The sequence below is a fragment of the Sturnira hondurensis genome, unplaced genomic scaffold (assembly GCF_014824575.4).
Source record: "Sturnira hondurensis isolate 20B ecotype Veracruz unplaced genomic scaffold, ASM1482457v3 Scaffold0001872, whole genome shotgun sequence".
Lineage (NCBI taxonomy): Eukaryota > Metazoa > Chordata > Mammalia > Chiroptera > Phyllostomidae > Sturnira > Sturnira hondurensis.
Window position 1 is genome coordinate 38,781,069 of NW_028074503.1, and position 27,498 is coordinate 38,808,566.

General features: G+C 58.6%; 1 protein-coding gene across 1 annotated transcript; it reads right to left on the reverse strand.

Moving 5' to 3' along the window:
- Window positions 1-11,194: 11,194 nt before the first annotated feature.
- On the reverse strand, window positions 11,195-25,179 carry DIPK1C (divergent protein kinase domain 1C). Its single transcript, XM_037035847.1, has 4 exons — window positions 24,611-25,179; window positions 17,909-18,574; window positions 14,063-14,227; window positions 11,195-13,723 (listed from the first exon to the last, which is right to left on the reverse strand). Exons 1-4 carry the CDS (start codon window positions 24,794-24,796, stop codon window positions 13,517-13,519), a joined length of 1,224 nt encoding a protein of 407 aa, XP_036891742.1. The 5' UTR covers window positions 24,797-25,179; the 3' UTR covers window positions 11,195-13,516.
- Window positions 25,180-27,498: the final 2,319 nt, after the last annotated feature.

The window sequence follows — 27,498 nt, forward strand, 5'->3', positions numbered from 1 at the left end:
GTCTTGGCCAAGGGAAGGAATTCCAGCCACTGCTGAGCTGAGCCAGGACACTAGCTCCCTTTAGATCCTTTCTACCCTGGGTTCTGGGATTCTCGAAAAAGCTGTTTTCACATCTATTCAGGGCCTGCCATTCACGGGACTATAATGCCTCTTTTGATCTAATTGATGACCCAAATAGCTGTAAGTGACCCTCCGCGGGTGGCCCATGCGCTGTGCAGAGCATCCAGTTTCTGGGGGGCTTTCTCTCCACAGGGGGCCAGGCGTGGAGGCCCCCCAGGTTGAGGACAAAGGAGATCTTTGGCTGGTAGGACCTGGGGCTGCTCTACTCCCCCAGACCTGCCAGGGAGCAGTGCGGAGCAGAACTGAGAAGGAGAAGGAGAAAAGGGGAGAAAGGGAAGGAGAGGTTAGGGGAGGCGGGAAGGGGAGCGAGCCTTTGAAAGTGTTTTGCAGCAATTGATTCTGGTTACCTCCCACCTGCACCTCTGCAGAGGGAGCTCGCTGGGCACCAGGCGCCTTCACCTGACGGCCCTGCCCTTCTGGGCCCTGGTCTCGTCCCTCCACTCCCCCCAGGGCCTTGCCACTGGGAATCCTCTCCTGCCAATCAGGAACCCCATCTCCGTGGCCCTCTGCTGTGGGCATCCGGACCTGAAGAGGGCAACGGGCGAGGCATGAGCAAAAAGCAACAACAGGCAGGTAACAGCTCCCAAAAGGCCGCCTTTGCTGCCCGTCTCTGCAGGACCCTGAAGGAAAAGAACCAGAATCATGAAGAAGTAGCTGTGGCTGCTGGGGTTGTTACCGCAGCCCCCTCGTACCTGCGTTTCTCTGGAGTCCCAGGACGCGGGACTCACGTCCACCCCACCTCCGCAGGGGTGTGTCAGACACCAGGGCGCACCTGCTGCGGGAGGAAGGCGGGAGGTGAGGCTGCGGGTCCGGCCCAGACAGAGGCTGTCTGTCCTTCCTGGGTCGCACAGGGAAAGAGGCTTCGGGGGTTAGCCTCTTACAGAGGAGGCTCTGAATGGCTATGTCCCCTCGAAATTCATCGCGGGAACCTGCCCCCCAGGGTGATGGTGTTAGGAGGTGAGGAGGGCACAAAGGAGGAGCCCTCGTGAAGGGGGTCCCAGGGGGCTCCCTGTCCCTTCCACTGTGTGAAGACAGTGAGGGGGTCCTGTGACTCAGGAGAGCCTTCCCCAGGCAGTTCATCTGCCAGCACGTGGGTCTGGGCCTCCCGCCTCCAGGACCAGGAACTCGGTGTGCGAGGTTCACAGGCCCCGGCCTGGAGGGCTTCACACCGGTGCCAGAACGCAGGCAGATAGACTGACGGCGTTTCTTCCTTGTGAATGTTACTCATCTTCTGACGTGGGGAGATCTTCCTCCGCAGGCCTGTCTCCAGCCACTGAAACACCCAACATTTCCCTGTGCCCAGCGAGCCTGAGACCCCCGCAACCACATCAGCTGGTCCAGGTCACCCCCACTCCAGCACAGACAAGGATGGATGCACAAGTCTCCAAGGAGAGGGCGGCGGGCACAAGATGGGCGTCCTTTCCTTTTGGTTTCGGGGGAGAGAGAGAGAGAGACAGAAGCCAAGCGCTCTCGTTACCCTCCCATCTGTGACCAAGGAGTCCGGACGGAGGTCACTTCTCGGCCACAGGTTTTCCTAAAGAACAAGCGCAGGTTGGGTGAGGTCCATAGAATGGCCCCAGGGGTCAGGATCTCCTTGGCCTTTGCTGCCCAGGCTGGCACGTTTCCTCAAAGGAAGGGCACCCACAGAGCCAGGCCTCCTGATTTCAGCGACAGCCACAGGTTGTGGGGGCAGCTGGGTCCCTGCATGCCATGAGGCCCATCCCCACATCAGAGGAGTCAGGGTAGAAGTGGACACGAACAGAGGTTGAACGCTCCGGGAATGCTGGTTCTCCGCGGACGTCAGGGGCGTTGCAACCAGCACCAGGCTCACCACTCTGAGCACCTGGGTGGGGCTTGCTGGCGTGGGACAGTTTCGTAGGTGGACATTGTACTGCGACCACAAAGCATAGCCCTGTGTTTCCAGGGTGTTGCTGCCCTGGGAGTGGGCAGGGCCTCCCCCAGGAGAAGTCCCCCCCCCCACAAGTCCTCCTTAGCAAAGCAAATGGCTTCATCTGAGTCCTCCAGGCCCTTCTCCGAAGGCTCCAAATGGCTCTGCAGCATCTCACTCCCTGGCCTCAGCTTCTCTCTGACTCTGCTTGACTTGGACGGGGCCCAGACTCAGAGCTGCTCCCCGGTGTTGTCATTGGGGTCCAGCCACAGGCCCAGTTTCTACATAAAACCAGGGACCGGGAGGCCAGGACATGGGAGCAAGACTCTCCCTCCAGGCCTGGAGCCCAGCAGCTGGTGCCCCTGGAAGCCCTGGCCAGAACCATGGGCAGTGCAGCATCTGGAGGCGGGGCCCGGTGCCGGGCTCCCCAGTGTCAGAGCCTGGGGAGCGGGGGATGCCCCCCACGATGTCTGTGCTGGTCAGTCTGGGGTGAAGTGAGGGTGCTCACGCTAGCGTGCAGTGCAGAGATGACAACCAGCAGTGCAGCTATGGGACACACGCGAGTGGCCAGTCCTCAGCGGGAGAGTCACGTCCTGGGGCCCACAGAGTCGTTAGAACACGGTCACCATCGCCCTGCTCACAGGCGGCCCTGGGTGGGAAAACGCCGTTGCCCCGTCCCACCCCTGGCCCTCATAGGCGCCCCCCGGCTTACGCCAGGCGCTGTGCCGCGTTGGGGGCAGACCACCGCCAGCCCTCAGCCCTGGCTCCCTGACAGGCCCTGTGCCCAGGGCCGCTCTCAGGAGCATCTGACCCCAGGTGGGGAAACTGAGGCACACATAGCAACGAGATTTGAACCCACCGGCACACTCCAGCACTAGGCTTCGCCAGCAGTCCTTGATGAAGTGCAGGAGCTCAAGCCCACGAACCCAAGGAGCTGAAACAGAGCTGAGAGAGGTGGGGGTCTGCCAGCCCTCAGCGCCAAGGCCCGGACCCCAAGGCCACAGGGCCGGTGAGTGACCCCCTCGCTCTACGGGAAGGACCCCGGTTGTGCCGGCGAGGGTGGGAGGCCACCTTCCAGGCCACGCACATTCATCGTCCAGGCGTGTTCCCTCCCGAGACAAACACAGAGGGTTCCTTGAGATTCTGCCCCACTCCCCAGGGACCCCGTTGCGATAGCCTCCCTAGGCTCGTGTCTGGGCGCCTGGCGGGTCCCAGGGGAGAAAGGGCACGTTCCCACAGTCAGCGGGGCTCAGCCTCTCAGTTTTCAACCAGTTCCGAGCGTCAGCAGCTCACAGCAGTTTTTCATCTTAAGTGACTTTATTTAGTGTCAGAGACAAAAAACATTGTTACTCACTTATTGCTTGAAGGGAAAGAATGTCTCTTAAAAACACAGTTATTTAAATTCGGCGACTTTCTATTCATAACCTTGAGGTACTTGTAAAAAAAAACAAACCCTTCCTTCCAGCCTCACCAGAAAGGCCCTGTCGACAGACAGGCTCTTGGTGATTTGTAACCCGATTTGTAACCCTCGGGCCTCCGCGTTAATATCCGCAGCTGCTCCTCTCAGCAACCCTCTCCATGGTTCGCGCCGGCGCGGTCTCGTTCTGCAGGAGGAAAGGGTTTCTTAGAGCAGAGTGGCTTTGGGTTAAAAGGACAAAGTAAACAGTGAAAATGGAGTGTTTCCTTCAGGGAACGGAACAGCTCACTGTGGAGGTGACCTTGGTGCGCAGGTTGCAGCCACGGTGATAATAACTAACATGTGGCTACAGGTCTCTGTTCCCAGAACCGCCCCCACCGCCCGGTGCTGGGAGCAGAGGTCAGCCTTCCCCCCGGAGACGGGGTCCTGGTGCTCACTCGCCCCTGCCCCTCGCCCAGTGCGCCCCGGGCTTTGCTTTCTCAGAACCGTTCAGGGCTCCCTAAATGCTGGCTGACGGAGCAGCCGGGCCCTCCGCTTGCCAAGCCCGGGCCCCTCCTCCGTTCTCCAGCTCTCCTTCCCATCACACACACGCTCATCACCCGAGCAGCTGGCTGTGGGCACACGCAGGTCAGTGAGCTTGTGAGAGGCCTGCATGGTCTTCCACACGGGCTGACCCTGTGGTGGGCTGACCAGTGAGCCTTCCCCGTATGTCCGAGTCCTAAAGGCAGGAACCTGGGAATACTTTCTCCACCAAAAGGACTTTGCAGCTGTGATCAGATTAAGGACCTCGAGGCGGAGAGATTATCCTGGGTTACCTGGAGGTCCTGCATGTTGTCACAAGTGTCCTTATGAAAGGGAGGCAGCTGGACATTAGGCCACGGAACAGGAGGATGTGACACCTAGACAGAGGGGAGGGGTGAGGCCACCAGCCGAGGAGCTCGGCAGTCACTGCAGCTGGAGGAGATGTGGAGAGGGGTCCTCCCAGAGCCCTGCCCACACCGACTCCTGCTCAGTGACAGGGACCTTGGACTTGTGGCCTCCAGAATGATAGGGGAGTATGTGAGTGTTTCCTCAGCCACGAGCCTTTTGGTACCTTGTTATGGCAGCTGCGGGGAAGAAACCCGGGTACACCCCAGGGCAGCTGAACTGCTGTAGCGCAGATTTCGCACCCGTGCAGGGCCGTCCTCGGAGCTGGGGTTCCGTCTTCCGGCTGTGGGGTACTCGGCAGAGGGGAGGGCAGACCCCGCCTCAGCTTAGTAGTATACAGTTGCCCCCCCAGCCTCTGCAAAGAACGACACCAAAGTCACTTCAAACAGATTGGCATTGGTTTTTAGAGACGTCACATTGGGTTTTGTTTCTGTTTTTTGTACTGACATTTGGCAAAGCAGCCTGGTGGAGCCTCAGGGTCACCTGGGAAGCTGGGAAGCTTGAAAAAATCGGACTCCAGAGACGCCCCCAGCAGTCCGACTCGGGAGGTGGGGGACCGAGGAGGCTGCACGTGTCTCTTTGGGAAAATCTCGGGCTCAGGCAGCTTGGGGGCCCCTCAGACGCCCTCCAGTCTGTCATCACGTTTGAGCATGTCCCCGTTCTCCCAGCCGACCGTACCTCTGCCCGCCGCCCTCCTGGGTCGGACACTGTGAAAGAACCCACCACTCACTCTGCACACCCCCACCTCCGGCTCTCTGGTGGGGGTGTCAATAATGGGGGAGGGAGACTGTGGCAACTCCACTGTCTGCGCAACTCGGCCGTGGACCTGCAACTGCTCTTAAAAGCAAATCCGTGTAATCTGTGAGTGGCCTTCCTCGGCGGAGAGCTGGGATGGTTCCGTGCACAGTGGGAGCTCTGGAAGCTCACGGACCCGTGACACTCGGGTGGGCATTTGAATTTTTCTCTCTAGGCAACAAAGCGGGTCTATGGGAGAGTATTGGTGGGTTTTTGGAAGATGGCTGAACGGGGATTCACCGAGCTGGTGTGGAACCGGGGGTCCCGTCCGGATTGCGTGGAGACGGCCCCCACTCCCTGTTTCCAAATCATCTGCTTTAGTGACGTGGGGGGCTGCAGACCCTTCACAGACCAGGGGAGGCCGGGCCCACCTTCTGTGCACTACATGTTGCTGCATCAAGTTCCAGGCACCCTCCTTCTGAGAGTGGGGGCCATTCACAGGCAGGGGCACCACCCGTGGGTTAGGGAAACCCACTCAGGGGTCCTCAGGTGCGCAGACAACGGCACCCACTTGGGGTGGCGGGCGCTTTGCCATCCCCCTACAAATGAGCAGCGATAAACCGGGTCGTGTTCCAGGAGCCTTCCGGAAGGATCTCGTCCCACCGTCATCGGCTCCACCATTTCTCATCAGCTTTTTCCGTTTCTCTTCCCCACCCCGTTTCTTTAGTGGGGTCCCAGTGGGTCGTCTTCTACCGATCCCCATTTATTTCTTCCAAGGAATCAGGAGGCTGGGTGTCGATTTCCATTTCCAAAGCTGGCTGCAACTGAGAAAAGTGCTTTCTTCAGATCAATACTCCTCCTGGTTTGACTCTGGGCGAACGGTAATTACTGGTGTGTGATCTCACTGGGAAAAACTGGGCCGACGGCCCGGCACTGTATGGATATAAAATGAGCTGGTTTGCTCCAAAACAGGCTTTCCCAGGAGGCCACCAATGCACCAAAGAGGCAGAAAGATGCCCCAGGTCACTACTTCCCATCATCACTGTGCGTGGGCACCCATCGCCAGGGGCTGGGTCCGCCTGGTGGGAAGCCCATCAGCGGCCCGTTCTGCCAACGGTGCATGCACACCTCACTTCCTCTCCGTGGTCTCCAGTGCAGGGCTTTGCTGGCCAACTCAGCAAATCACTGAGAAGTTGAGAAGCAACTGAGAAGCAACTTCTCATTTGCTGAGAAGCAACTTCAGCATTAGAAGTTGCTTCTAGTCAATAAAAAGGTTTGGGGGTGATTCTACTCTTACTGTAAAATCCCTCTGGGGCTGCCCCTCCCCTCTCGGGTTTTCTCCCCAGCCTGGGGGACACATCACCTTCCTCTCCCAGGCTCCGCGGAGCAGGGCACTGGCCTCACCGCTGCCGTCCCACCCCCACCCTCCACATCGCCCCCAGGAGGCTGAAGAAGGTTCCCCAGGAGGGCTCGGGACAGAGCTGAGGGGACCGCCGGGCGGAAGAGGAGGAAGGCTTGCCAGCACTGTCCGATAATGGCACTGCAGGGGGAGCCCGGGGGTGGGGAGGGGAGCCAGGAAAAGCCTTTGCCCCTCTGTCGCCTGCAGAGCTGCTGGATCCAGCTGGTACCCCAGTTGTCCCCGTGTCCCCACGTCCACCCCACTGGAGTTCGCCTCCAGGATATGCCTGAGGGCGTCAGAGGACCTGCCTGGCCTGGTGTGGCTCCCTCGGGGTCCTCTCCTCTCTTCCCTCCAAACATCGAACTGGTTCCAACTGGTGTAGCACACATGTGAAAACACACACAAGTACATGTGCACACATGCATGCACACGTGTGCTCACACGCACTCCCAAGTTCAGCCTCAGGGAGGAGCCAGAGGGGCAGAGCCGTGCGGAGGAACCCGCACAGGCTTGCATCAGAGCCGCAGCTTGCGGGGTCACGGCGGCGCCCTTGGGCCAAGCCTCCCCAGACCTGGGGCTCAGTGCCTCTGATCAGGGCCCCGCCCACTGGCCCCCGTTTCCACGTTAAGCTTCCCTGGCCCTGCTGAGAGTGAGACCCAGGCCCCTTTCTGCACCACCTCCCTCTCACTGGGCTCCCCCGTTTTGCCACAGGGGTGGGGTGGGGTGGGAGGGATGCAGGAAGTTCATTCTCTCACTGGTACACGGAGGGTTTGCACCTTAAAGGAAAGGTCTGTGAGGGGAGAGGGGTCAGGGAGGACTTGGCCCTGCCCCTTCACTGCCTCTCTCCCCGGAGTGCCGAGTGTTCTGCAGCTGTGGGTGGCCCAGCTTCGCCAGCGCACTGAGTGAGGCTTGGCGGCCCCTCCATGCACGGAGTCCAGTCCACACGCTAACCGGGGTCACCGCTATCGTGAGCGTCCCTGCGCATGTTATTTCCGCCTCATTTAACACCTTCTTGGCAACTCCTGTGCAGGCTCTTTCTTTTTTAAGGAAGTGCCTTCATTCAGAGGTAGATGGATAGACGTGCATGGGGGCTGCATGGTGGCTGAGAGAGTGGCTCTTCTCTCCAAAGCTAGCACATCCCAGCTGTTTCCCCACAGCAGGCACCTGGAACTCCTGGCTCTTTACTGACTGAAAACAGCCTCTTGGTTCAGTCTTCGGACTCACGCCGGAGAGGAGAAGGCTGCACTGAGGGTGTCACTAGGGGATCTCGGGCCTGCATGTCCCCAGGACGATGCACGTTAGAGTTCACCATGAGCCCGTGGATCTGGGGCAGCGGCAGGGGCAGCTGTCTTCGGAGCCTCTGGCCCATGGACTTGAAAATTAGCTGCACCGCTGACCTCAAGTAGAAAGGTCTTCACCCACTCTGCCAGCAACTTTCCAAGTCACCATATGGCGCTTCCCATCTTCTGAGCTTCCCCCGCCCCCTGACTAGGGCTCCCCTGGGGGTTGTTACAGTCCCAGGAAGCTTGGGAGAGCCGAGTTGCACAGACAGATGCGAGCAAAGGCGAGGCCAGGAGCAGATGTGTTTGTGTCATTTCCAGAGGCCGCCGCACGCCAGCCAGCGCTGGGGCCCAGCACACCGGCTGCGTCCCAGCCTCCTTGTCCAGGAAGGCCCCAGACGGAGCACCGTGGTGCATGCAGCCTTGGTTCATGCCGCAGAGGCACTCCGTCTTCTCAAGCAACCTTCGGAAGGATGATCGAAACCCAAACCAAAGCAAGGCCGAGTCTCAGGGACCCCAAAGCCACGGTGGGGGGGCTTCCATCCCACGACTCAAATCTGCTTCCTTCGGCTGCCACATCTGCCCCTCCTACTGGCATCTTCGAGTCCGAGGAGGACGCTTCAGGACTCCAGTGTCCTCGATGGATCGAGGTCATGCCATTCGTCTCCATTTGTCATTAAAAAATAAATATGCCTGACCAGTGTGGCTCAGTGGGTCAGGCGTCGCCCCTTCACTGCCCCGCAGAGCGGAAGGTTGCTGGTTTGATGCCCGGCCAGGGCACAGGCCTGGGTTGTGTTTTGGTCTCCGGTCAGGACGCATGTGAGAGGCAAGCGATCAGTGTTTCTCTCCCTCTCTCTCCCTCCCTTCCCTTTTCTCTAAGAATAAATGAATAAAAGCTTTTAAAAATAACAAAATGTCTTCATAAAACTGCAAAACATATTTTAAAAGACAGTATCACAAGTGAAGTCAAATTCCATGCAGTCAGCAAACCGGGGTGGGCAAAGGTGGGTCAGTAATGATAAGAAGAGGTACAACAATTAATCGATAAGAAGGCAGGAATCAACTCTGCTTGTCGTGTGCTCACAATGGTAAACCCTGTATTTGGGTAGATAGGGCCTTGAATTGCAAAGCATTTCAAACAGGAGCAGTGGGTTCAAATAACGTAACTTTCAGAATGAGTATCGCCCCCAACACAGGCGCTGTGTTTGTGAGGCTTGGAGTCTCGGGGGTGAGTTCCAAGTCCTGGGGAACATGAGGCCTGCCCCCGACACGGGAGCGAATGTTGGGGCGCCTCCAAGGTGGCCGGAAGGCAGGCAGCGTGGGTTTCGAGTGGGGGACGGTGCTGCTCAGCCTCCCAACTCACAGACGTGTTCTATGCTGAGGGTCTGAGCAAAAATAACCTGGATTTTTATAGACTCGTGTTTTTTCCCAAGGCCTTGGCCCGTAAGCGTATTAAATGTAATAGTTCAAAATAAGTTTCCCTGGGAAACTGAAAACTCACTCTTGGAAGACTTTAAAAACATTGACTTTTAAAAATATATATTATTATTTATTTCCCATGACCAAAATGATTATTACAAAAAAAAATCAGAAATACACAAGACTGAGGAATACGACGTAGGAAGCAAATGCCCCGCAGAGAGAATCACAAGCAGCACTTTCGTGTGTAAGTCTCAGAGATTCACACACACGTTTTTGTACGTATGTACACACACACACAAAAAGATGTGGTTTTTCCTTTAACAAAAAGTGAGTTCTGTGCTGAGACAGGATGAGAATCATTCCTGCCCCAGAAAAGAGTAATCGCGTACCGTCAGAGAGGTGTCGGCCAATGCCGTGCTGCTGGGCACCCTGTAGTACGAAGGAGGCCCCCCAAACTGGAATTTACTTATAAAAAGCTGTGGATTCCTTTCCACGAGTTTAAACTTCAGTCTCCTTCAAAGCAGTCTCCGTTCGATGCCACACACCTATCGAGACAAAGCACTTTGTTCTGCGCCTTCCTCCCGCGGGCCTGGCTGGAGGATCTGCCCGTCTGTGGGGACGAGAACCAGGTGGATGTGCGGCCTGGCCCCCGGGGTGCGGAGTCCCACAAAACAACCGTTCGCAGAGCTCAGTCAGTCAGAACTGCTCTTAGGGCTCCTGGTTTGCTTTCCTGGAACTGAAGCCCACGACCGAATGCTCCAGGAGGCGGGAGAGGCCCTGGGGCCCCATCAGACCCTCAGCCGCTACAGGCATGGCCGATCCTGTGCCCATTCCCATGCACCCAGGACCCCCTCGGCCACCACCCACCACACAGAGGTCATACCTTGCAGTGGTGCCTCCAGAGTCCCCTCCTTTCCAGCTTCAGGGGCCCCTCCCCTGGCCTCTGTGTCAGAATCCCTGTGGGGACTGCTCACCCTGCAAAGGACTCAGCTGTGTGTTTTCGTAGAAAACAGTGAAATGAAGACTGCGGCAGGAGAAGTGAAGCAGGAGTTTTTACGGTGGGCAGAGGCATCGACCAAAAGCAGGAATCTGGAGAATTTGGTAGCTCCCTCAGAACTACACAGCTTCTTAGGCTGCGGCCCCCAGTCTCGGCTCCCGCCTTCCAAGGGGATTGGGAGGGTGAAAGGGAGAGGAAATCCAGAGCAGAGAATGAGGGTGTGGACAGCTGAGCATCTGAAGAACCAGGGCCCAGGACTGGCCGGCTGCCAGCGGCGGGCCAGCGGACCCTCCAAGCCCGTCGGTGATGGGGCCCCATGGCACTTTCATGCTCCTGACAAAGGGAAGATGCGGCCTTAGGAAAGTGAGGTGGTGGCCCTGGTCCCCACCTGCGGACCAGCTAGGTCCGCTCAGGGACAGCAACCTTTCTGATCACCCACAGGTGTGCCCGCCTCAGACATAGAAATAGACATGCGGTCTGTCCCGGCCGCAAGCAAAGGGCACTTCACTTTCTTTGGACTCTGACAGGCAGGGAACAAGGAGCTGTCAGACAGGCCACCTCCCAACGAAATGGGGACAAAATGGCACTTGCTCCGTTAAGACTGGCAGCCAGAGGCTCTGGGCAAAGCAAGGCTGCAGGACCACCCGTGGGTTCCTGGGCCCCAGGAGGGGGTCAGAGTCCCTTGGCCTACCGTGTGGGAAAGATGCCCCAGGCCTCCAGGGACCCATCGCCCAGGTGTCTGGAGGACAGCAGCCGGGGACCCAAACTGCCTCCAATTTCTGTGCAGCTCCTGCTTGTCTCTGGACGGTTTCATCACAAGGTAACGTTGACGATAAGGTGTCGGGATAACAGAGGACAGCTGACTCGGAAGAGGCACTGGAGGCGAATTAAGCTCTACTTGCTTTACTTCGAATGCAACGGAAAGCCACACCGCCCATGCTGCTGAACCCCCTTTATAGTCTCCCCATCCCGAGCCCCGCCCACCCATCTGACAGTGGTCTGTCCAGCGTGCGTGTCATCAAAACAAAGCGTCGGGGTCGCTTAGGCCCCGTTTCCCCACCAGCAGAGAGGCTGCTGTGGGGCATCACTGCCAAATACTGACACAGCCCTGTGGGTTCATCGTAGGTAAACAATATGAAGGCATTGTTTTGCAAGGGTCTGGAAAATTTAAAAAACAAAACAGAAAACCGAGCTTCACCAGAGAGAGTTTAAGAGCCCTGCTGTAAATGCAGGCGGGTGGGAAAGTGGGGGCTGTGTGCGCATGTGTGTGTGAGAGAGAAACCAAGGGCAAAGGACGAAACTGCTCCCTTTCCGCAACAAAAACACCATTGTGTTGGGTAATTACATAGTGCATAGTTTCCAGGATAAGCGAAAACATTTGTTTCCATTTCGGTGGAAATGAGAACGAACTTCTTCCCCTTCTGGAGCCAGCCCTGCAGCCTGGCCAGTGAGCTCCAGGCTGGGATGGGACCCCAGGGTCAGCCGGCCCGAGACCCACAGTGCAGAGGCTGACTGCTTCGGCGCACAGGCCACCAGCCCCCGCTGTCCCCTCCCTGCCTCGCCCTCTGTTTCATGCGCACAAAGAGAGCCCAACCAGACGGCTCTGTGGTCCACCGAGACCCCAGCACCTCGGCCCTCACTTCCGCCGGGTAGGCAGACAGCGGGTCCCCTGTGGTTTACAATCGGCTGCTCTGAGGCCTGGGCACCAAACTTCACTTTTCATTTGCTCCGGCCACGAAGGTGACCGAGGTGGGTTTTTCCCAGTTGTCCAGGTTCGTAATGAGAGGGGAGCCTTTCTGAACTTCCGTCACATGAGGACGTGCGTGCCGTGGTGGTGGACCAGGGGCCCAGTGGGTGACTCGGGGCCTCTGACTCCGCTCCTTAGCCTCGGAATTTAGAACCAGAGCTGTGGGGTCTTGGGCCGTTCTTTGCCCCACAAGGCATGGCCCAGGGGGAGCTGAGGGGCGGCCGGGGGCTGTGTTCGAGCACCGGAAGCAGGCTGTCCCCGAGACTGGACCCGAAAGGGGTGGGCGAGGAGCAGAGAAATAGCGCGGGATTGGTCTATTTGTCTATTGGCCATGGGGTTTTTTAAACTTCAGATTGATTTGTCTTCTCCAGTCGGCACGCCAACGAGGATTGTCCCAGCTCCCTCAATGTCTGTCTCAGTGTGCCTCCTGCATGACCAGTTGTACCTGCTGAGTCTCCTGGGACTGGAGTAGGATGCGTCCCTCTAAGGGGATGCCTGGCTGGCTCCCGAGGGTCCCAGGCCTGGCCAGGGTAGTGACCAGAGTGTGGCTTCCCTCATGTTTGTCTTTCGGGGAAGAGCTTTGTAAGAAACGCCCCAGAAATCATAGCTGCCGGCATGTGACAGATGATGTGAGCCTGTGGTTGGGCCACCGTCCCATTGATGGGCAGGCCTTGGCCTTGGCCTTGGCCTTGGCCTTGGCCCTGGCCCTGTCTGTGGCCCCGGTCGGGCCAAGTCCCTCTGCTTTATGTTCTTCAGGGCAAACCCCTGAGGCCTGCAAACGCTGCACCCCAGGAAGACAGACTGCACTGGGGGACAGGCACCCCTAAACCCAGCCTGGAGTTGTCCAGCCCCCAACCGATGCCCGTGCGGGCCGTCCTCACACACACTCCAGCACCACGCACCGATCCACTGGCGCACACCTCCTCACAACCGGCTGCTGCTCCTGCTGCGTCAGATGCCCAGGGGACGGTAGCTGTGCTCCGCCAACCAGGCCAGCCGTCCCCAAGACGCACCAGGGAGGCCGCCTTCCCTGTCTCATAGCTCCCACACGTCACATTCACCCTCACACACTCACCTGCTCACCCCCCCACACCCGCTCACACCCCCTCAGGCATGTGTGCTCACTGGTGTGCACGTCTATGAACCTGTGCCCTCACACCCACACACGTATGCATGCACACCTATGTAACACTCAGCGCGGTTTTTTTACCCAGCAAGCATCGGCAGCAGGAAGAAACGTCTATTCCGATCACAGGCCCCTTCTTCAGAGCAGTTGCATGCTGGGACTGTGCTGTTCAGGATGAAGGGCCCCCCCAGCAAAACCCTCTGTGCCCACCTCCCGTGTGTCCTGCTCAAAAGGGGGACGGTCAGAGGCCAGGACGGCCTCTCCGTCCGAGGGGGGCAAGGCGGATGTTGGAGCGAAGAGGAGGCGGCGCAGGGGCCCACTGCGGATGTGCGGCAGGAATGGCGTCAGGCGGGCTCCCGTGCGGAGGGCCATGGTCATTTGCAGGGTGAAAACGTCTCCTCTTTGAAACCGGGCAGCGGCCACCTCTCCTGAGCGGGCATTTGACAGCCCAGTGGTGGCTATGCCTCCGCCTCCCGCAGTTCCCGCAGCATGGCCTGGAGAAGGTGCCGAAGCTTCCAGAACATGGTGGGAGAGGCTGTCTGCGGGCCACGGGGGTCTGCACACTCCTGCACCGCCTCTCGCAGCTGCCGCTGAAGCCGGGGGGAGACGGAGGAGCTCCTGATTGCCGAGGAGAACCAGTGTCGGAATATCTTGTCACAGACGACCTGGGGGGAGGGCAGGGGGACGTTAACTGGGGACAGGGAGTCCCCCTGGGAGCCCCGAGCCAGAAAGTGGTCCTTAGTGACCTCACCTGTGCTCCCACCCCTCCCCCAAGGGCCTTCCGGGGTCAGGGGGTCCTGCAGACATCCTGGGACTCAGACCCCCGGAAAAACCTCATATCCGGGGCAAAGCCACCCTGTGTCAGGTAGAAAACGCCACTTGTGGCCTCAGGGCAGGGGGGAAGCTCAGGTGGCACATCACAAGGACAGAGCTTGTGTGGGTGACAGTGGCCGTGGCGAGTCGCTGGCAGAGGCCAGCGCCCAGCAGCAGCCTGCGCCACTCACCTGCAGGTTGCTGTTGGCGCGCTGGGCGCCGCACCTGTTGGCGCGCAGGTCGCACCTGGAAGAACAGTCGAAGAAACTGCAGTCTCCGTCTCCTGTGCAGTTCTGCCCTAGAATCTCCCTCATTTTGGGCTCAAAAAAGGCCATGTCCACATCGATGGCCACCACCTGTCACCAAACAGCAAGGGTAAGCGAGGGGCAGTGGGCTCGGCACCGAGGGAGGCTTCAGGGAGCTCTGTCCCTGCCTTCAAGCCAAGGTCCTGGGGGTGCAGGTTGTTCCCAGGGCTCTGCGGCCGGTAGCTGAGCCCGGCCATCGGGGAAACGAGGCTTTATTCCCCTCGCAGATGACAGCGACACCGACTATGCTGCAAGGAAGGCCTTGGCTGTCACCGGGGGAAGCCAGGGACTTGGAGCCCTGTTTCAGCAACGTCTGTTTTCACCTCCCAGTGTTTCTCAGCTCTCCACCTCCAAAATGCCTTCGGAAGGAACTGCCTCCCTCCCAGCTTTCCCGATTTGGTGGCTGACCGCCAAGGGTCGGGAGGCCGTAAGATCAGGTCATCCATCCGCACAAACAGAAACGACAGAAGAGAACCACATTCAAGAGGCAGGGTGGCGGACGCGGTGGTGAGGAGGAGGCAGATGGTATCTAAGTCACCCGCTGGTGGCATCTCTGTCACCAAGGTCAACTGCCTTGCCCCCAACAGGTTGGAGGGACACGCGGGGGGAGATGGCAGCCCCGATGTCCCTGCCATCAGCCTGGTGCGTGTGGAGCCTGACGCCGCATCGGACCTCGCATCCCTGCCTCAGTGTGAGAACCTCGACCCCTGGAATTCCAGCTTCTTGGCTTCGAACCAAAGAGGCGTCAAAACCACAAGAATAACATCTAAATTATGCAGATTTCCCTCCATCACCTGAATTTTAAAAAAAGAAAAAAGAGGAACTACAACCTGAGGAAACCTGGAGCTGGCCCAAATCAAGCAGTTCATAGCTTCAAGGTATCAAAAAGCTATTAAAAGACTTGATGGATTTGAGGGAGTCGGCGGCACCGCACAAGCCTTCTCAGGTCGACACCGAAGCGCGCCCCCTCCCTGCTCTGCTTGGCGGCCTCTCGGAGAAAAGGTTCCTCGCTTCGGTGTCTGACTCAGGACGGATGCCGAGAGGCAGGAAAGTTTCTCGGGGAATAGTCAGTAAAACAGAGGGGGGAAGATAATTTATTTCAAAATGTGGGGAGAATAATGGAAAACAAAACAGGGAGATGTTTCCTTGTGAAGAGCTTTGCCCAATTACTGACTCAGGCACCGCACACAGAAATTATCATTTTAATCAGTTTTTCCTGTCTCATTATTTAGCCAAAAGAAATAGCTCACTTCATTATTTGCACTGGCTAATAGACTGAAAAAGGACTAGGTTATGCTAATGAGCTCTTTGGCTCTCCAGTGTATGATTGGACCTGCAAGACCCTTCTCTTTTTCCTACAGTTTTTGGCAACGCCCCCAGCTGCCCCTGGGCCCCCCAGATGGACCTTCAGCTCCTTGCAGTTTCTCTCCCCACTATTTCTGTTGGCTCCCTTCCCATCACCTAGGAGAGCCAGATTTATTTTTTAATTTTTCCATAAGGCAAGGGAGGGGTTACAGCTACTGTGTGCAGAACCGTAAGCACCTAAAATAGGAACGGCAACAAAACAAATCAGAGAAGCTGCAGGAGGCTTCGTAAACTGCATCTTAAATTGCATCTCAGAATGCAAACTCTTCCCCGGTGGGCAGACCCAACCCACGCCGTCTGCAGGCTTCATCCTGGCCTGGAAAGGATGTCCCCTGGAAAGTGTGGCTCTGGGGTAGGAGACATGTCACCGGCTTGAAAGGAGCCCTTGCTGGCATACACAGTGGTGTTTTGTACTTGTGTTGGGGGGTAAACTGTCAACACCTGGACGTGGGAACCTACAGAAAGTGAACGGCTTTGAGGCCTCGGTTCTTCCCGCCCACCCCTGCCAGCTGGGCGCTGCAACCTGGCCCAAAGGGAGGCCCCGCCTGCGGTCCCGTAGCCGGGGTGCATCAGGAACACCTGGAGGCTTGCTCCCCGAACATGGATTGCCACATCCCACCCCCCGTTTCCAGCTCTGGAGGCCTCGGGGAACGTCGGAGAACCTGCATTTCTAACAAGCTCTCTGGTGGTGCTGAAAGGGCTGTTTCTTACTCAGAAGTTGTAAAACTGTAGGTGAAGTTCACTCCTGGAGCCTCGCCCCTGGAAGGAAGTTCACTGAGGGGGGTGAGCACAGTGGAATCTTGTGCTAGCACCCCGCCCTCACCCATGCTCATGCCGGGCCAGGGCCCGAGGGCTTCTGGAACAGTCCGTCCACACATCGAATCATCGAACTGAAGTCCCGCACCTGCTCTGCTGGAGATGCTGGCAGGCCCACCTGAGGGGGGCCACACCCGGGCGGACCCAGGAGCACCTCCTCTCCCAAACTTTTCCCGGAAACCCAGCCCAGACAGCCTCTCAGGCCCCTCCACTGACATCATGCCCCGACACCCAGACCAATGCCCGTGGGATCTGATGCCGGGAGAACTGGCCCCTCGCTGTGTGAGCTCTGCACCCCTCCTCTCCCGGGGCCTCGGGGCGGCTGCATCCCCAGGACTTCCCTGAGGAGAGCAGCGGCCCTCCGAGTCTGGCACGGGATGTCCCCTCTCACTAGGTCAGGCAGCCTTGGCCAGGACCTCAGCTCCGGGAAAGAAGCTGATGAGCCCAGGGTTCCCTGCCCTTCCCAGGTCATCTGCACGGGTCTCTTCCTGGAACTCACCAGAACCCTCTGGAACCTCAAGAAGACCCCCCAGCTTATCAGCCCCTTGGGGATCACCAGGGACAGGTTATTAGGACAAAGCAGTTTGGGCAAGATGCTGCAACGCCCTTCGCATGGACAAAGGCTTGACAGGACAGTGGGTTCACGTGACTTCAGGCTGTTTCTTTAAGTTGACATCCCTGTGTCACTTGCCATGGGGCCCTGGCTGGCTGTCACAGGACCTCTCTTTGTCCCCCACGTTCTCACTCGGTGAAGAGCATCATCCACTGTGAGCCAGCCCCTCAGTGACCAGCCCACCGAGGGGGCCAGAATCAAGCTGAACTGGCCCTTCACCTGCAGCTGCCGGCAGTGTCCGAGAGGACCCCAGGCAATGACACCTGGGTTGGCAGACAGCCCCTTATTGTGACACCTGGGTTTGGCCCAGCTGCGGGGGGTGGGGAGGGATGACCTTCGGATGGCACTGCAGCCCTCCTGCTGCTGCTCCTCGTCCTCAGTTGCTCATTTCCGTGGATGCCGGAGAGGGGCCCACATCTCCACTGGGCATGCCTGTCCCTTGTGGAAGGCACCCAAACTTTACGTGTCCCTCCAGAAGGCTCACCTAAGGAAGATAAGCTCACGCAAACCTCCAGGAAGGAAGTACCAGAAAACTCTGCACATTGTCATGGGGCCTGGGCAGTCTGAAGGCAGCGTCCCCAACTGGGCCGTCGTCCAAAAGCCCCCTGAGGCCGTCCTCCCCGTGGTCCCTGAGGACTGCTTTCTGCAAGGACAGGCTTTGTAGGGAAAACCAAGACAGGCCTCAGGGAGGACCTGGCCTGCTGGGTCACAGCCCAGGCCCCTGCTGTCCCCGCCTGTCACTATGGTCCCCCTTCCTGGGGTGGGGTGAGGGTGCACGAGCCCTTTGAGTTCTCACGAATGCAGCTCGGGTAGGGCGGGCCAGAAGGCTGCATCATGTTGCCCTGTTTCCCAGGATTTCAGAAATTCTCTCATTTTTGACCCCCGCACTGGACCACAAAGTCCCCCACGTGACACACCCCGCCTTGCGGAGCACTCACCGTGAGGTCCCTCCTGATGGCGAAGTTCTCGGGCTTCACATCGCAGAGGTGGAGGCGGTGGGAGAAGCCCTGGTCGAACTGCCTCACCAGGTCCAGGAAGCTGAGCGCCATGTCGCTGATGGCCCGGGCCGGGCCCCTGGAGGCCCCGTGCAGGGGGAAGAGAGCCCCGTGGTGGGCGCTGCCGGCCGCCAGGTACTCCACAGCGTAGAAGTGGCCGCAGGAGCCCAGCACGGGCAGGGCGTGCGGGCTGAGACCCTGCAGCACGCTGAGCAGGACAAACTCCTCCTGCTGCACCAGGGACCACAGGCTGGCCAGCTGGCCCCGCCACTGTGGGCCCCGGAGGCCCGGCCACAGAGGCCCCAGGCTGCTCTCGGACAGCTCCAGGCCCAGGGCACTCCTGACCTCCCCGGCCACCAGCAGGAGCAGTTCTGCCTCCGGCAAGGCTGGACCCTCGTCCTCGGCTGGGCCCCCCCGCAGGCCGGGCGGCTGGAAGCTGGAGAAGGCTTCCTCCTTGGACTTGAGGACGACGGGGCGGCCGCGCCAGTCTGCCTGCAGCACCTTCTTGCCCCTGTCATAGTAGAGACAGCGCTGGTACCGCAGGTTCCCTGCCACACACAGGTCCTCGCAGAGGTCGCCTGCCAGCGCCCCGCCCCGGTAATCCTGGCACTGGAAGGAAGAGATAGAGGACAGGGTTACAACACAGTGGGGACGGGGGGGGGGGGGGGGCAGGCAAAGAGCCCAGGCCGCTCCCTGCACTCGGGATGCGTCCAGCAGCCGTTGACACCTGGCAAGTCCGAACCCCACAGGCTCTTCGGGTCTGTGCGAGACTGAGTGATAGGTGGGTGCACACCTGTCTTATTCTCATGTGTCTCAGTCGGGCCCAGGGCCGGGGGCCTCAGAATCAGTGCTCAGAGGGAGCGGGAGGTCTCCGCCCGTCCAGCTGGTGATGCGGGAAAGGCGGTTCGCCACCTGCGTTTCGGTTTTCTCACCTGTCGGCGAGAGGGCACGGCCAGGTGGTAGGGCCGCCGAGGGCTCGTGAGCCCATCTGAGGGGCCGCTAGGTCAGATCTCGGGGAGCGGGGCCCGAGGCCACAGTTCTGGCCCTTACGCTGGTGGGGCCCGGAGGCTCCAGGAGGGTCACAGAGCTCAGAAATCTGGCTGCAGGAAATGGGAGTTGGTACAGGCCTCACGACTGCTGGTGTCCATGGGACCAGAGAGAGGACGTCACCAGGGACGCACTTCAGAAGGGAGGAACCTCGTGGGCTCAGTTGTGGTTTCTGACCTCTGGGTCAGGGACCCACAGGGAGGGTGTTTGGTTCCTGATGCTGGTGAGGAAGACACCCAGGAGCCCTCACCTGGGGCATTTCTCCTCATCTTTGGGGGCCCTTCCGACAGGTGCTATGTGGGGAGACCAGTGACCCGCTCACCACGCTGATGTTGTCCCTAAGAAGACAGTCCGGCCAGGCCCTGACAACAGGTCGGCTGGAGGAGTGGCCACAGGCAGGGCCTACTCGTCCCAGCCACGCCTGGCCACCTTCCAATGAACACGTCCAGCTCTACAGGAGCGGAGCTGCACCCCAACTACCGGGACTAGGCCCTGGGGTCCACAGAACAGAGGTGGCTGCCGTCGAGCCTCATAAAGACAGTGGGGTATGACATGGGGAAGGCAGGAGCGCGGCTAGCTGCGGTGTGCGGAAGACCGGGTTTGCCTCCGGGCTCTGCCCCTCACCAGGTGTGAGGCTTGTTTTCAAATCTGTAATAGGGGATGACAAAACCGTGCCTCAGGAGATGTGTGAAGGCCAACCAAGGTCACGGGTGCAGAGGACTGGTCATCGCAGAGAAGGCTAGTTTTCCGACCAGCCCTGGGCATCAGAAGCAGGGAGCCAGGGAGGCCTGGTCCAGGACAGATGCATCCAAGCTCAGTTTTGAAAGACAAATTGCAAGTCTGCCTCTCGGACAAGGGGGTCGAGGGCAGCTCCGTCGCAATGAACTTGGCCTGTGCAATGGCGGGAGTTGTAGAGCCACAAGGGGTGGTCGAAGAACCAGGCTACTTCACGGTGTGGAGACCAAGGTCAGACCACAGGCCTGTGAGTGACGGACTGGGGATTTCGATCAAAGTGCGTTTCCTACGTCTGCGCCCCATACAACCAATTCCTGACGGGCAGAGTCAGGGCCACCTGCTGGTGGGGGTGCCCCTCTGCCCCAGGCTCTCACCTACTTACTCGCTTACCCCTGTTGCTCCTTCGGGCTCCCCACAGCTCGGCCTTCCCTGCAAAGCTGGACTGAAATCAAGTCCAAGTCAAACTGAAATCTGTACAAGACTTGCCCCTGCAAATTTGGAAGGCAATTCCCAACAGGAGTTGCAAGATATTTCGAACAATGGTCTACTCATTGAACTTGGCACACGACCTATTGACTTTGGAGGGGAACATTCAGGTCGGCTGTTTTCCGAAGATCGGCTCGTTAAGGCCTCAGGGATGCGGTGTCAAGCCTCCGAAAGGACAGCAGGTAAGAGCGAGGCGCCCAGGTGAGCTCTGAGGTCCGTGACTGACTTTCGGGGCTCCGTGACCTCATTCGTCAGAGGAGACTGCTTGCGTTAGAGCCAGCACCCCCAATGCAGTTACTACACAGCTATTCTTTGTTGTCCCTCTTTAGGGGGGAGGGTCGTGGGCATTTCGGTTCCTACACCTCTCACGCACGCAGGACGCAAATGAACCTGAGCTCAGTCCGCCCCGGCTGTCCCGGTCCCCAGTGTGAGAGTGCCCCAGGGTCTCCTGGGGTCTGTGCCCACTGCACACAGAGAAATGCTCCAGCTAGCCTGTAAACAAAGCAAGCCAAAAGCACAAATCACCAGGTTGCAAACTAATTAATAATTATTGTCATGTTAGAGACATTTGTGAAATCAGCAGCAGGTCCTATTGAAAAGGAGCTATTTTTAACTGAAAAAAGGTGGTTTTATTGACTTGAATCCCATGGTTAAAGCCAGTTTTCTCTGACTATGAGGCGGTCCTAAGTGCCCGTTGGGAGACACACGTTTCTGTGCCCAAATGCGTGCACCCGCAACATCCCCAGGCGAAAAGGGGGCTGGTGGGAATCAGACAGCCTTTTCCAATCACTGGGACTCCGGTGCGTTCGTGCTCCCGGTAGGCTGTGGGTGGGCCTGCAAATGCATGCTGTCCACACGCCCAGCTCTCCGGGGACCGTCCTCAGTGGTCACCCCTCAGAGTCTCTCCACCCTGTATCACACTCCTCGGGTGAAAACAAAACCCGTCCACTCCAGCCTGGGCACCGGGTGACAGAGTCTCAGAGGTCGTGCCTAACGTCTGGGTTTTCTTCAGTGCGTTTGCTTTTGTTGTTGAGGAGGGGTAAGTCCCCACCCTGTCACACGATGGGGTTCCTCGCCCAGTAGCAACCCTGTGCAGTGCAGAGTCACAGAGCAAGTGGCCAGTCCCCTGGGCAGATGGCTTTCAGGGGTGTCCAACCTCTTGGCCTCTCTGGGCCACACTGGAAGAGGAAGAGTTGTCTTGGGCCACACATTAAATGCATGGTGACACGTCATCACAAAATAATCTCATCACATTTTAGGTAAGTTTACCACTTCGTTTGGGCCACGTCCACAGCCACCCTGGGCCGCGGTCGGCCACCCCTGGCCCTTGGACGAGGCACATTACAAACACAGCCAGAGCGCATGGGAGAGTGGAGTCGTCCTCTGCTCTCACGCCTTTCTGGACATGTGCCCTGAGTGCCGTGGTCCCTCTGGGACCGGGGGTCCCCGTCACCGCAGAGAAAGATAAGCCTGTGCCGATGCAGAGGAACCCGGAATGCAGATAACCACATGCAATCACATCGAGCCGCGGCAGCCGAAAGGGGATCCAGCCTCTGGATGACAGAGCCCATGGGAATCTCTTGAGATGCTTTGAAAGCGATGTGCTGTGGAGGGTGAAGTGTACCCCGCTGTTCCTGATGGCTCTCGTTATCCAAGGAGGTACTTGCTCTCTGGGGTGTATACCATCAGACGGCACAGGGTTCACCCTGGCTCCCCACACACTGCGTGAGTGAGGGCTCAGTTTCTCCATCTGTGAAATGGGGTGGTCGATGCACACACCTCCCCAGGGTTGATGAGGGGAGTAGATGAAACGACACGTGTGAAACGGCTGCGTGTGGTGCCTGCCCAGCAAGGCAGCCAAGCCCTGCGGCCCAGCCCTCTGCGTGGGGAGCCCTGCCCGCGGAACAGAGGCAGCTCCTCGGCCCGACAGTCAGAGCCTGTGGGCCCTGCTCTCTGGAACAGCCCGGCGGAAGAAACGCCACAGCGAGGCCAAAGAGGGCACGGGGATGTCTGGGTTACCGGGGGTGCTGAAAGGCGGCAGCGAAGAGAGCGCCGCAGTCTGATGAGAAAAATCTGAAGCCCTGAGACCCAGGGCTCAACTCTCTGGAACAAGTCCAGTGGGCTCCCTCGGGAGGTGGGTGGGTTTGGGGCTCGCGGAAGGCCTAGCTCCCAGCTCCTCTGCTCTGGCGAGGCCCCCTGGCAGGCTGGGGATGCCCCCGAGCACGGTGGGGTTGGGGGGAGAGTGGGTGGTGTGCTCAGAACACGCTGGGCCTTGCCCACAGCTCTGCTGTCTTTGCGCAAGCGAGGGTGGGGTTGGGGGGTGGCGGGTCCCTGTGGCTCAGCGCAGCTACCCTTTCTGTGCTCTGGTATCCAGAGGGAAAGCTAATGAGAGTCTGGAGGCCGTTCAGAAGACTCACAGCAGCTTCATTATTGAGGATAAAAGCCAGGCAGAGTGAATCGAAAGTGCTTGGGAGACCAGAGACAGAAGCTCGATTCAGCCTGAGCCTGGGGAGGCCACCGTGCCAGCTTCTGCGAGCAGCCGGGGCCTAGTAATCTGGGTCTGCAGCCTGGGGGCAAACTCAGACCTCGTGCTAGTGTGGGGAGTCCTGGGGAACAGGGGGCCAGGGTGCTGCGTGGGGCTCACCTCAATGCGTCAGAAGGGAGAAGGGAGAAGGAGAGAGGGATTCGGGGGGAAGAGGGGGAGACAGGGCCAGGTCCTGAGCACGTGTGAGGGACCACAGCCTCCAACAAGGCTCCAAAACGGTGCACCCCCAAAAGTCAGTTCACTGAGACAACGGCAATGAACTTGAGGAAGACAGACCTGGTATCTCAAACCATTCTTTTGGCAACAGGAGAGGGAGAGACCTCCAGAAGTAGGGCCAGTCTGTTTGGCTTTTTGTCAGGCTTAAAACCACCCCATCTGGCTGCCACTGGAGACATATTGGTGGAACCTCTGATCAGATTGGTTTACATTCACAAGCTGAATGCTGAGAAAGTTATGAGGAGCAATTACTTAAATTATATTAGGCTAATTTCATTTCCATTTGGCCTCTCCCCATTCAACCAAAGGTAAATAAATGAAAAATGGAATTCATTTTTCAATTTCTGCAAAATTGTTATATTATTTTTGTAAGCAGAAGTGTTCCATCCTGGCCAAACTAGGAATCTTTGTTCACTGTAAATAGTCTATCAGTTCCCCCCCAAATGAAAGAAATGTTTCAGATGCGTTACTGAGAAAATCAACAGGCTCACGTGACTTGAAGAAAACTTGATCGAGCTTCAGTGTAGGTGCTGGTGGGTGGGTGGTGATGGTGACGGTGACGGTAGGTAGGATGTAGGGTCCATGACAAGTGTCTCACTTGCACTGTGATCAGTTCATATGTCAGAATCAATCAGGAAATATGATTTGTTTTAGCTTGTACCTTTCACTCATTCTTTCTTAAAGTTTTCCCATCTCATGTTTTTAATTAAAAAAAAAACAACCATTTACTTGAAAACCTTTATGCTATCCCATTTTGATCACCTACACTATGTAAGTAATCGGACCAACAACATCCCAGGCGTTTCTTGAAGATTTCTTAGAAAATAGATCACTTTTCACACCACACGCGTAGACCCCCGCTGTTCAGGGAAGTGAATAAACTCTTCGAAAACCCCCCTAACAGTAGCAGCCGCCCTCTCTGACTTTCCTGGCTTTCATTTCTGGAACGTCCACCTTTGCACAAGTCGCCTAAATGCGCATAATCTTCCGAACCAAACTGAGAGATTGAGGAGCGGCCAACGGGGGGGACGCAGCTGACCAGACTCCGGGACCCAGTGCGGCATTTCTTCCTCCCAGCCCAGCTGAGCGGCGGTCTGGCCCGGCCCTCCCCTGGAGGAACCGAGCCCTGCGGACTCCCCGACGAGGGTCCGCAGGGCTCAGGGGAGGTGCGCGCTCTGCCTGGGGTCCAGCGGGCAGGACCCTGGCAGCGCTCTGCGCTCTGCGTCGGGCTGGGCGTGGAATCGCAGAACGGAGCCCGAACGAGAGAATGGGGCCCCGAGAGGCTTCCTGGCCCGCATCCTGGCCAAGAGCCCCAACCCGGCGGGCCCGCCCGAGGTGCGGCCACCGGGGGACTGTCGAAAGACTCCGCGCCAACCCACAAACTTTCTTCAGCAGCGCGGCTCAGAGGTGGTGGGAGAGCAGTCGGGCAGGAAGACTCTTGGGACAAAGGGCCAGTTTTGGCAACCGGGGAGAGACACCCCCGCGCCCACAGAGGGCTCCCGGGGCACAGTGCCTGTCCCGGGGACAGGGATGCGCGCGTCCGGCACTCCACGCACCGGGCCCCCACCCCCATCGCCCGGGTGCGCGCCGCAGGGCAGGGCGGCAGCGGGACCTACCAGTGCGGCCAGGATGCGCCGGCTCTTCTCGTCGGTGCAGCGCTCGGAGAGGGCGCCCGGGTGCGCGCGGAGCAGCAGCGCGGCGGCCAACACCCAGCCCGCGGTCCAGGCGGCACAGGCCACCAGCGCGCCCCGCCCGCACCGCCAGCGCCTCCCGCAGCCCCGCGCGCCCGCAGCCCGCGCCATGGCCGTCCTGCCTGCCACCCACTCAGCCGCCTGTGCCCAGAGCCGGTGTCGTGGCTGCACTGCCGCAGGCTCAGCGGGGGAGGGGGCGCGGGGGAGAGGCCACGCAAGGGGAGGGGAGGCCCGCAGCTGGATACCCTGCCCGGTGAGTCCTACCGTGGGTGGGAGTGTCTGCCGGGGCACCCGGGGAAGGGGTGTGCGCTGGCCTCTCCTGGCTGGCGCACCCTGGACCCCCTGCCCCGCCGCCGCACCAGGGCACCCTTTCCACTTTTTTTCACCTTTTCCCCAGAGACCAGCTCCTCTTAAACAGAACCCGCATAGATGCAAACTCCCTGGTCTAGTTCCTGGCTCCCGCCGTCAACAAATCTTCGATTCAGACAAGACTGAAGGCACCCCTCATCCCCACCTCCTCTGGGCTGCTTTTAACGTCCCAAACGCAGACCCCTGGTTGCCGTATGCCCCACCGCCCCCCATTTGCCGCTCTGCTGTATTCCTCCTTTGCATCACCCGACTTGGGAGAGGGGCCCAGGCGAGACCTCCTGGGAGCACACGTGGAGTTGGGCGTCCCCAGACAGGACGGTCTGGGACATTGTGGTCATTGCTGCCCACCTTTCCCATCCCAGGCAGACTCCTGAATCCAGGGCCCCCTCCCCCTCCAGCCCAGGCTGCCCCAAACTCCAGGGCATCCTTTGCAGGGGCAAAAAGTGAAGGCTCTTTAAAGGGTTCAGCTTCCCCCTGGTGAGGAGGAAGCGCTCCCTAAATGTGTCTAAATCTGCGTTTAGGTCTCTTTGTAACATCCTCTCTGGAGCGAGCGTCAGTGCTCCATCTCGGCCCTGGGGTAAGACAGGCAGGCAGCTCCCTGGGCAGAGCTCTCCCCTCCCCAGACCAGGAAGCTGCTCCTCCCTCCCTCCCTCCCTCCCTCCCTGAAAGCCAGTCTCCCAGAGAAAGCCCCCGGTGGGTGGGTGGGGTGGTGGAGCTAAGGCAGCCCAGGGCCTCTGAAGGCACCACCTCAGGGCTCCTGCATCTTACTCTGGGCCCCTCAGGTACCAGCAGGGGGGTGGGGTCCCTACACCCCTGCCTGCACTGGACCTGAATGTCACCCATCTGGTCCTGAGTGTGGGGCCCACCGGATTTCCTCTGGCCCTGAGGAAGCAGGCTGTCATTCTTCCTGGGCACCAGCTTCCCCCCCTTGTCTGTCCTGCCGAGTGACTCCATGGCAGAGGTCTCCAGGAACTGTGAAATGTCACCCTAAGGACCACTCTGGGCACACCCCAGGTGACCCCAATGCCACAGGCACTTGGGATTTGGGGAGCACTCGGTCTACAGCGTAGTGCCTGGCCCTTCCCTTGTGCCCAGGCCCCCACGCCCAGGGCACACCCAGCCCCAGCCCCAACCTCCCCCTGGGAATATTTTCCTAGGTGGCTGTGCCAACGTGGTCATCTCCTTTCTAAATAGTTGTGGGGCCCCGAAGGCATCTCAGGGCACTGTTTCCAAATCCTGACTTGATAGCGTAAAGGTGTTCCACCCCCTTCCCCAAAATTGCGTGGGGGGAGGGGCAGGAGTAGGAAGGAGGATGAGATGAAGAAGTGTGAACACACGTGGTTTCAGATCTAAATACAACTCACAGGGGGGAAAGCAGCACTTGAAATCAAAGTCAGGATTTGCAAGGGAACCTTTACTTTTGTAAGTTTTTAAGGGGTGTGAATAATCACACTACTTTCGGCATTTTACAAAGGAAAGTACACAGAAGAGACACTGGGAGCCCCACAATGAAGGGATCCTTCGAGGATTCGGCATGGTTAGCTCCGAAGTCCCAGTGTGCCGTAGAGCCGGAAGCAGACCTGGAAGGCAGGCCTTCGAGGGCCGCCTTCTTGCTGCTTGGGAAGCACGCTCTCCGCATGAAGCCCCCCCCCCCCAGCTCAGCCCACCCAGCCCTTTGCCTGGGGCTGGGGTGGGAGGCACACCTGGGGGAAGCCTTTTAAAATTACCTATCCAAACGGGGCCTTTAGGGAGATTCACACCAAGGTGCTCTATAGGCCAGCAGGCACTAAAGATACTTCCCTAGAGCAGCGAAAAGATAAGTAAGTCAGTCATAATGTTAGCACCCAACCCGAAACTTTGGCTTCGTGAACGAGGAGGCGGGGGTTGGGTCTCATCTCCCTGGAGCCAACAGCAGCTGGTGGAACCTGGCAGGGGCTGCAGGTAGGGGCAAAGCCAGGAGAGGGGCCTGGCTGGCTTTCAATCAGGTTGATTTTAATTGGCTTTGACTCCTTAAAAATACCATGAAATCCAGAAGCTATGCCCTGACCCAGACGTCAAAAACTGAAGTCACACTACTGGAAATGGCTGAGTGGCACCATCCCTCCCGCCAGGCTAAGTTCACACAGCAATTCCCAAGGCAGCTTCCCTTGGTTTGGAAGGAGATGGAAAGGTGGGCAGATGTCCCGTGGGCAGACAAGGGCACCCTGTGTCCGAGCCCGGGCCCCACACCTCATGCCCAGGCCCCCACCAGGACAGAGCACCAGGACAGAGCAGGGCACTCGTACCCCGCAGTTGGGGCTCATCCGCTTTAATCGAGCTCACAGCCCCAATTGTGTTTGTCTTCAGTTGCTCCTGTCCGTCCTGACTCCATCTGACATTACGTTCCCACCCAGCATCCGCTCTGCTGTCCCATCCCAAGGACGCCCTTCAACACCGGCTGAAGA

What these genes read in the sequence shown, in the direction of transcription:
- DIPK1C (XM_037035847.1), bottom strand. Translation starts at nt 24,796, where the DNA reads ATGGCGCGGGCTGCGGGCGCGCGGGGCTGCGGGAGGCGCTGGCGGTGC. An exon ending in GGCGCATCCTGGCCGCACTG is followed by an intron (nt 18,575 to 24,610) that starts GTAGGTCCCGCT and finishes TCTTCCTTCCAG; the next exon opens with TGCCAGGATTACCGGGGCGG. An exon ending in GCGCCAACAGCAACCTGCAG is followed by an intron (nt 13,724 to 14,062) that starts GTGAGTGGCGCA and finishes CCCTCCCCCCAG; the next exon opens with GTCGTCTGTGACAAGATATT.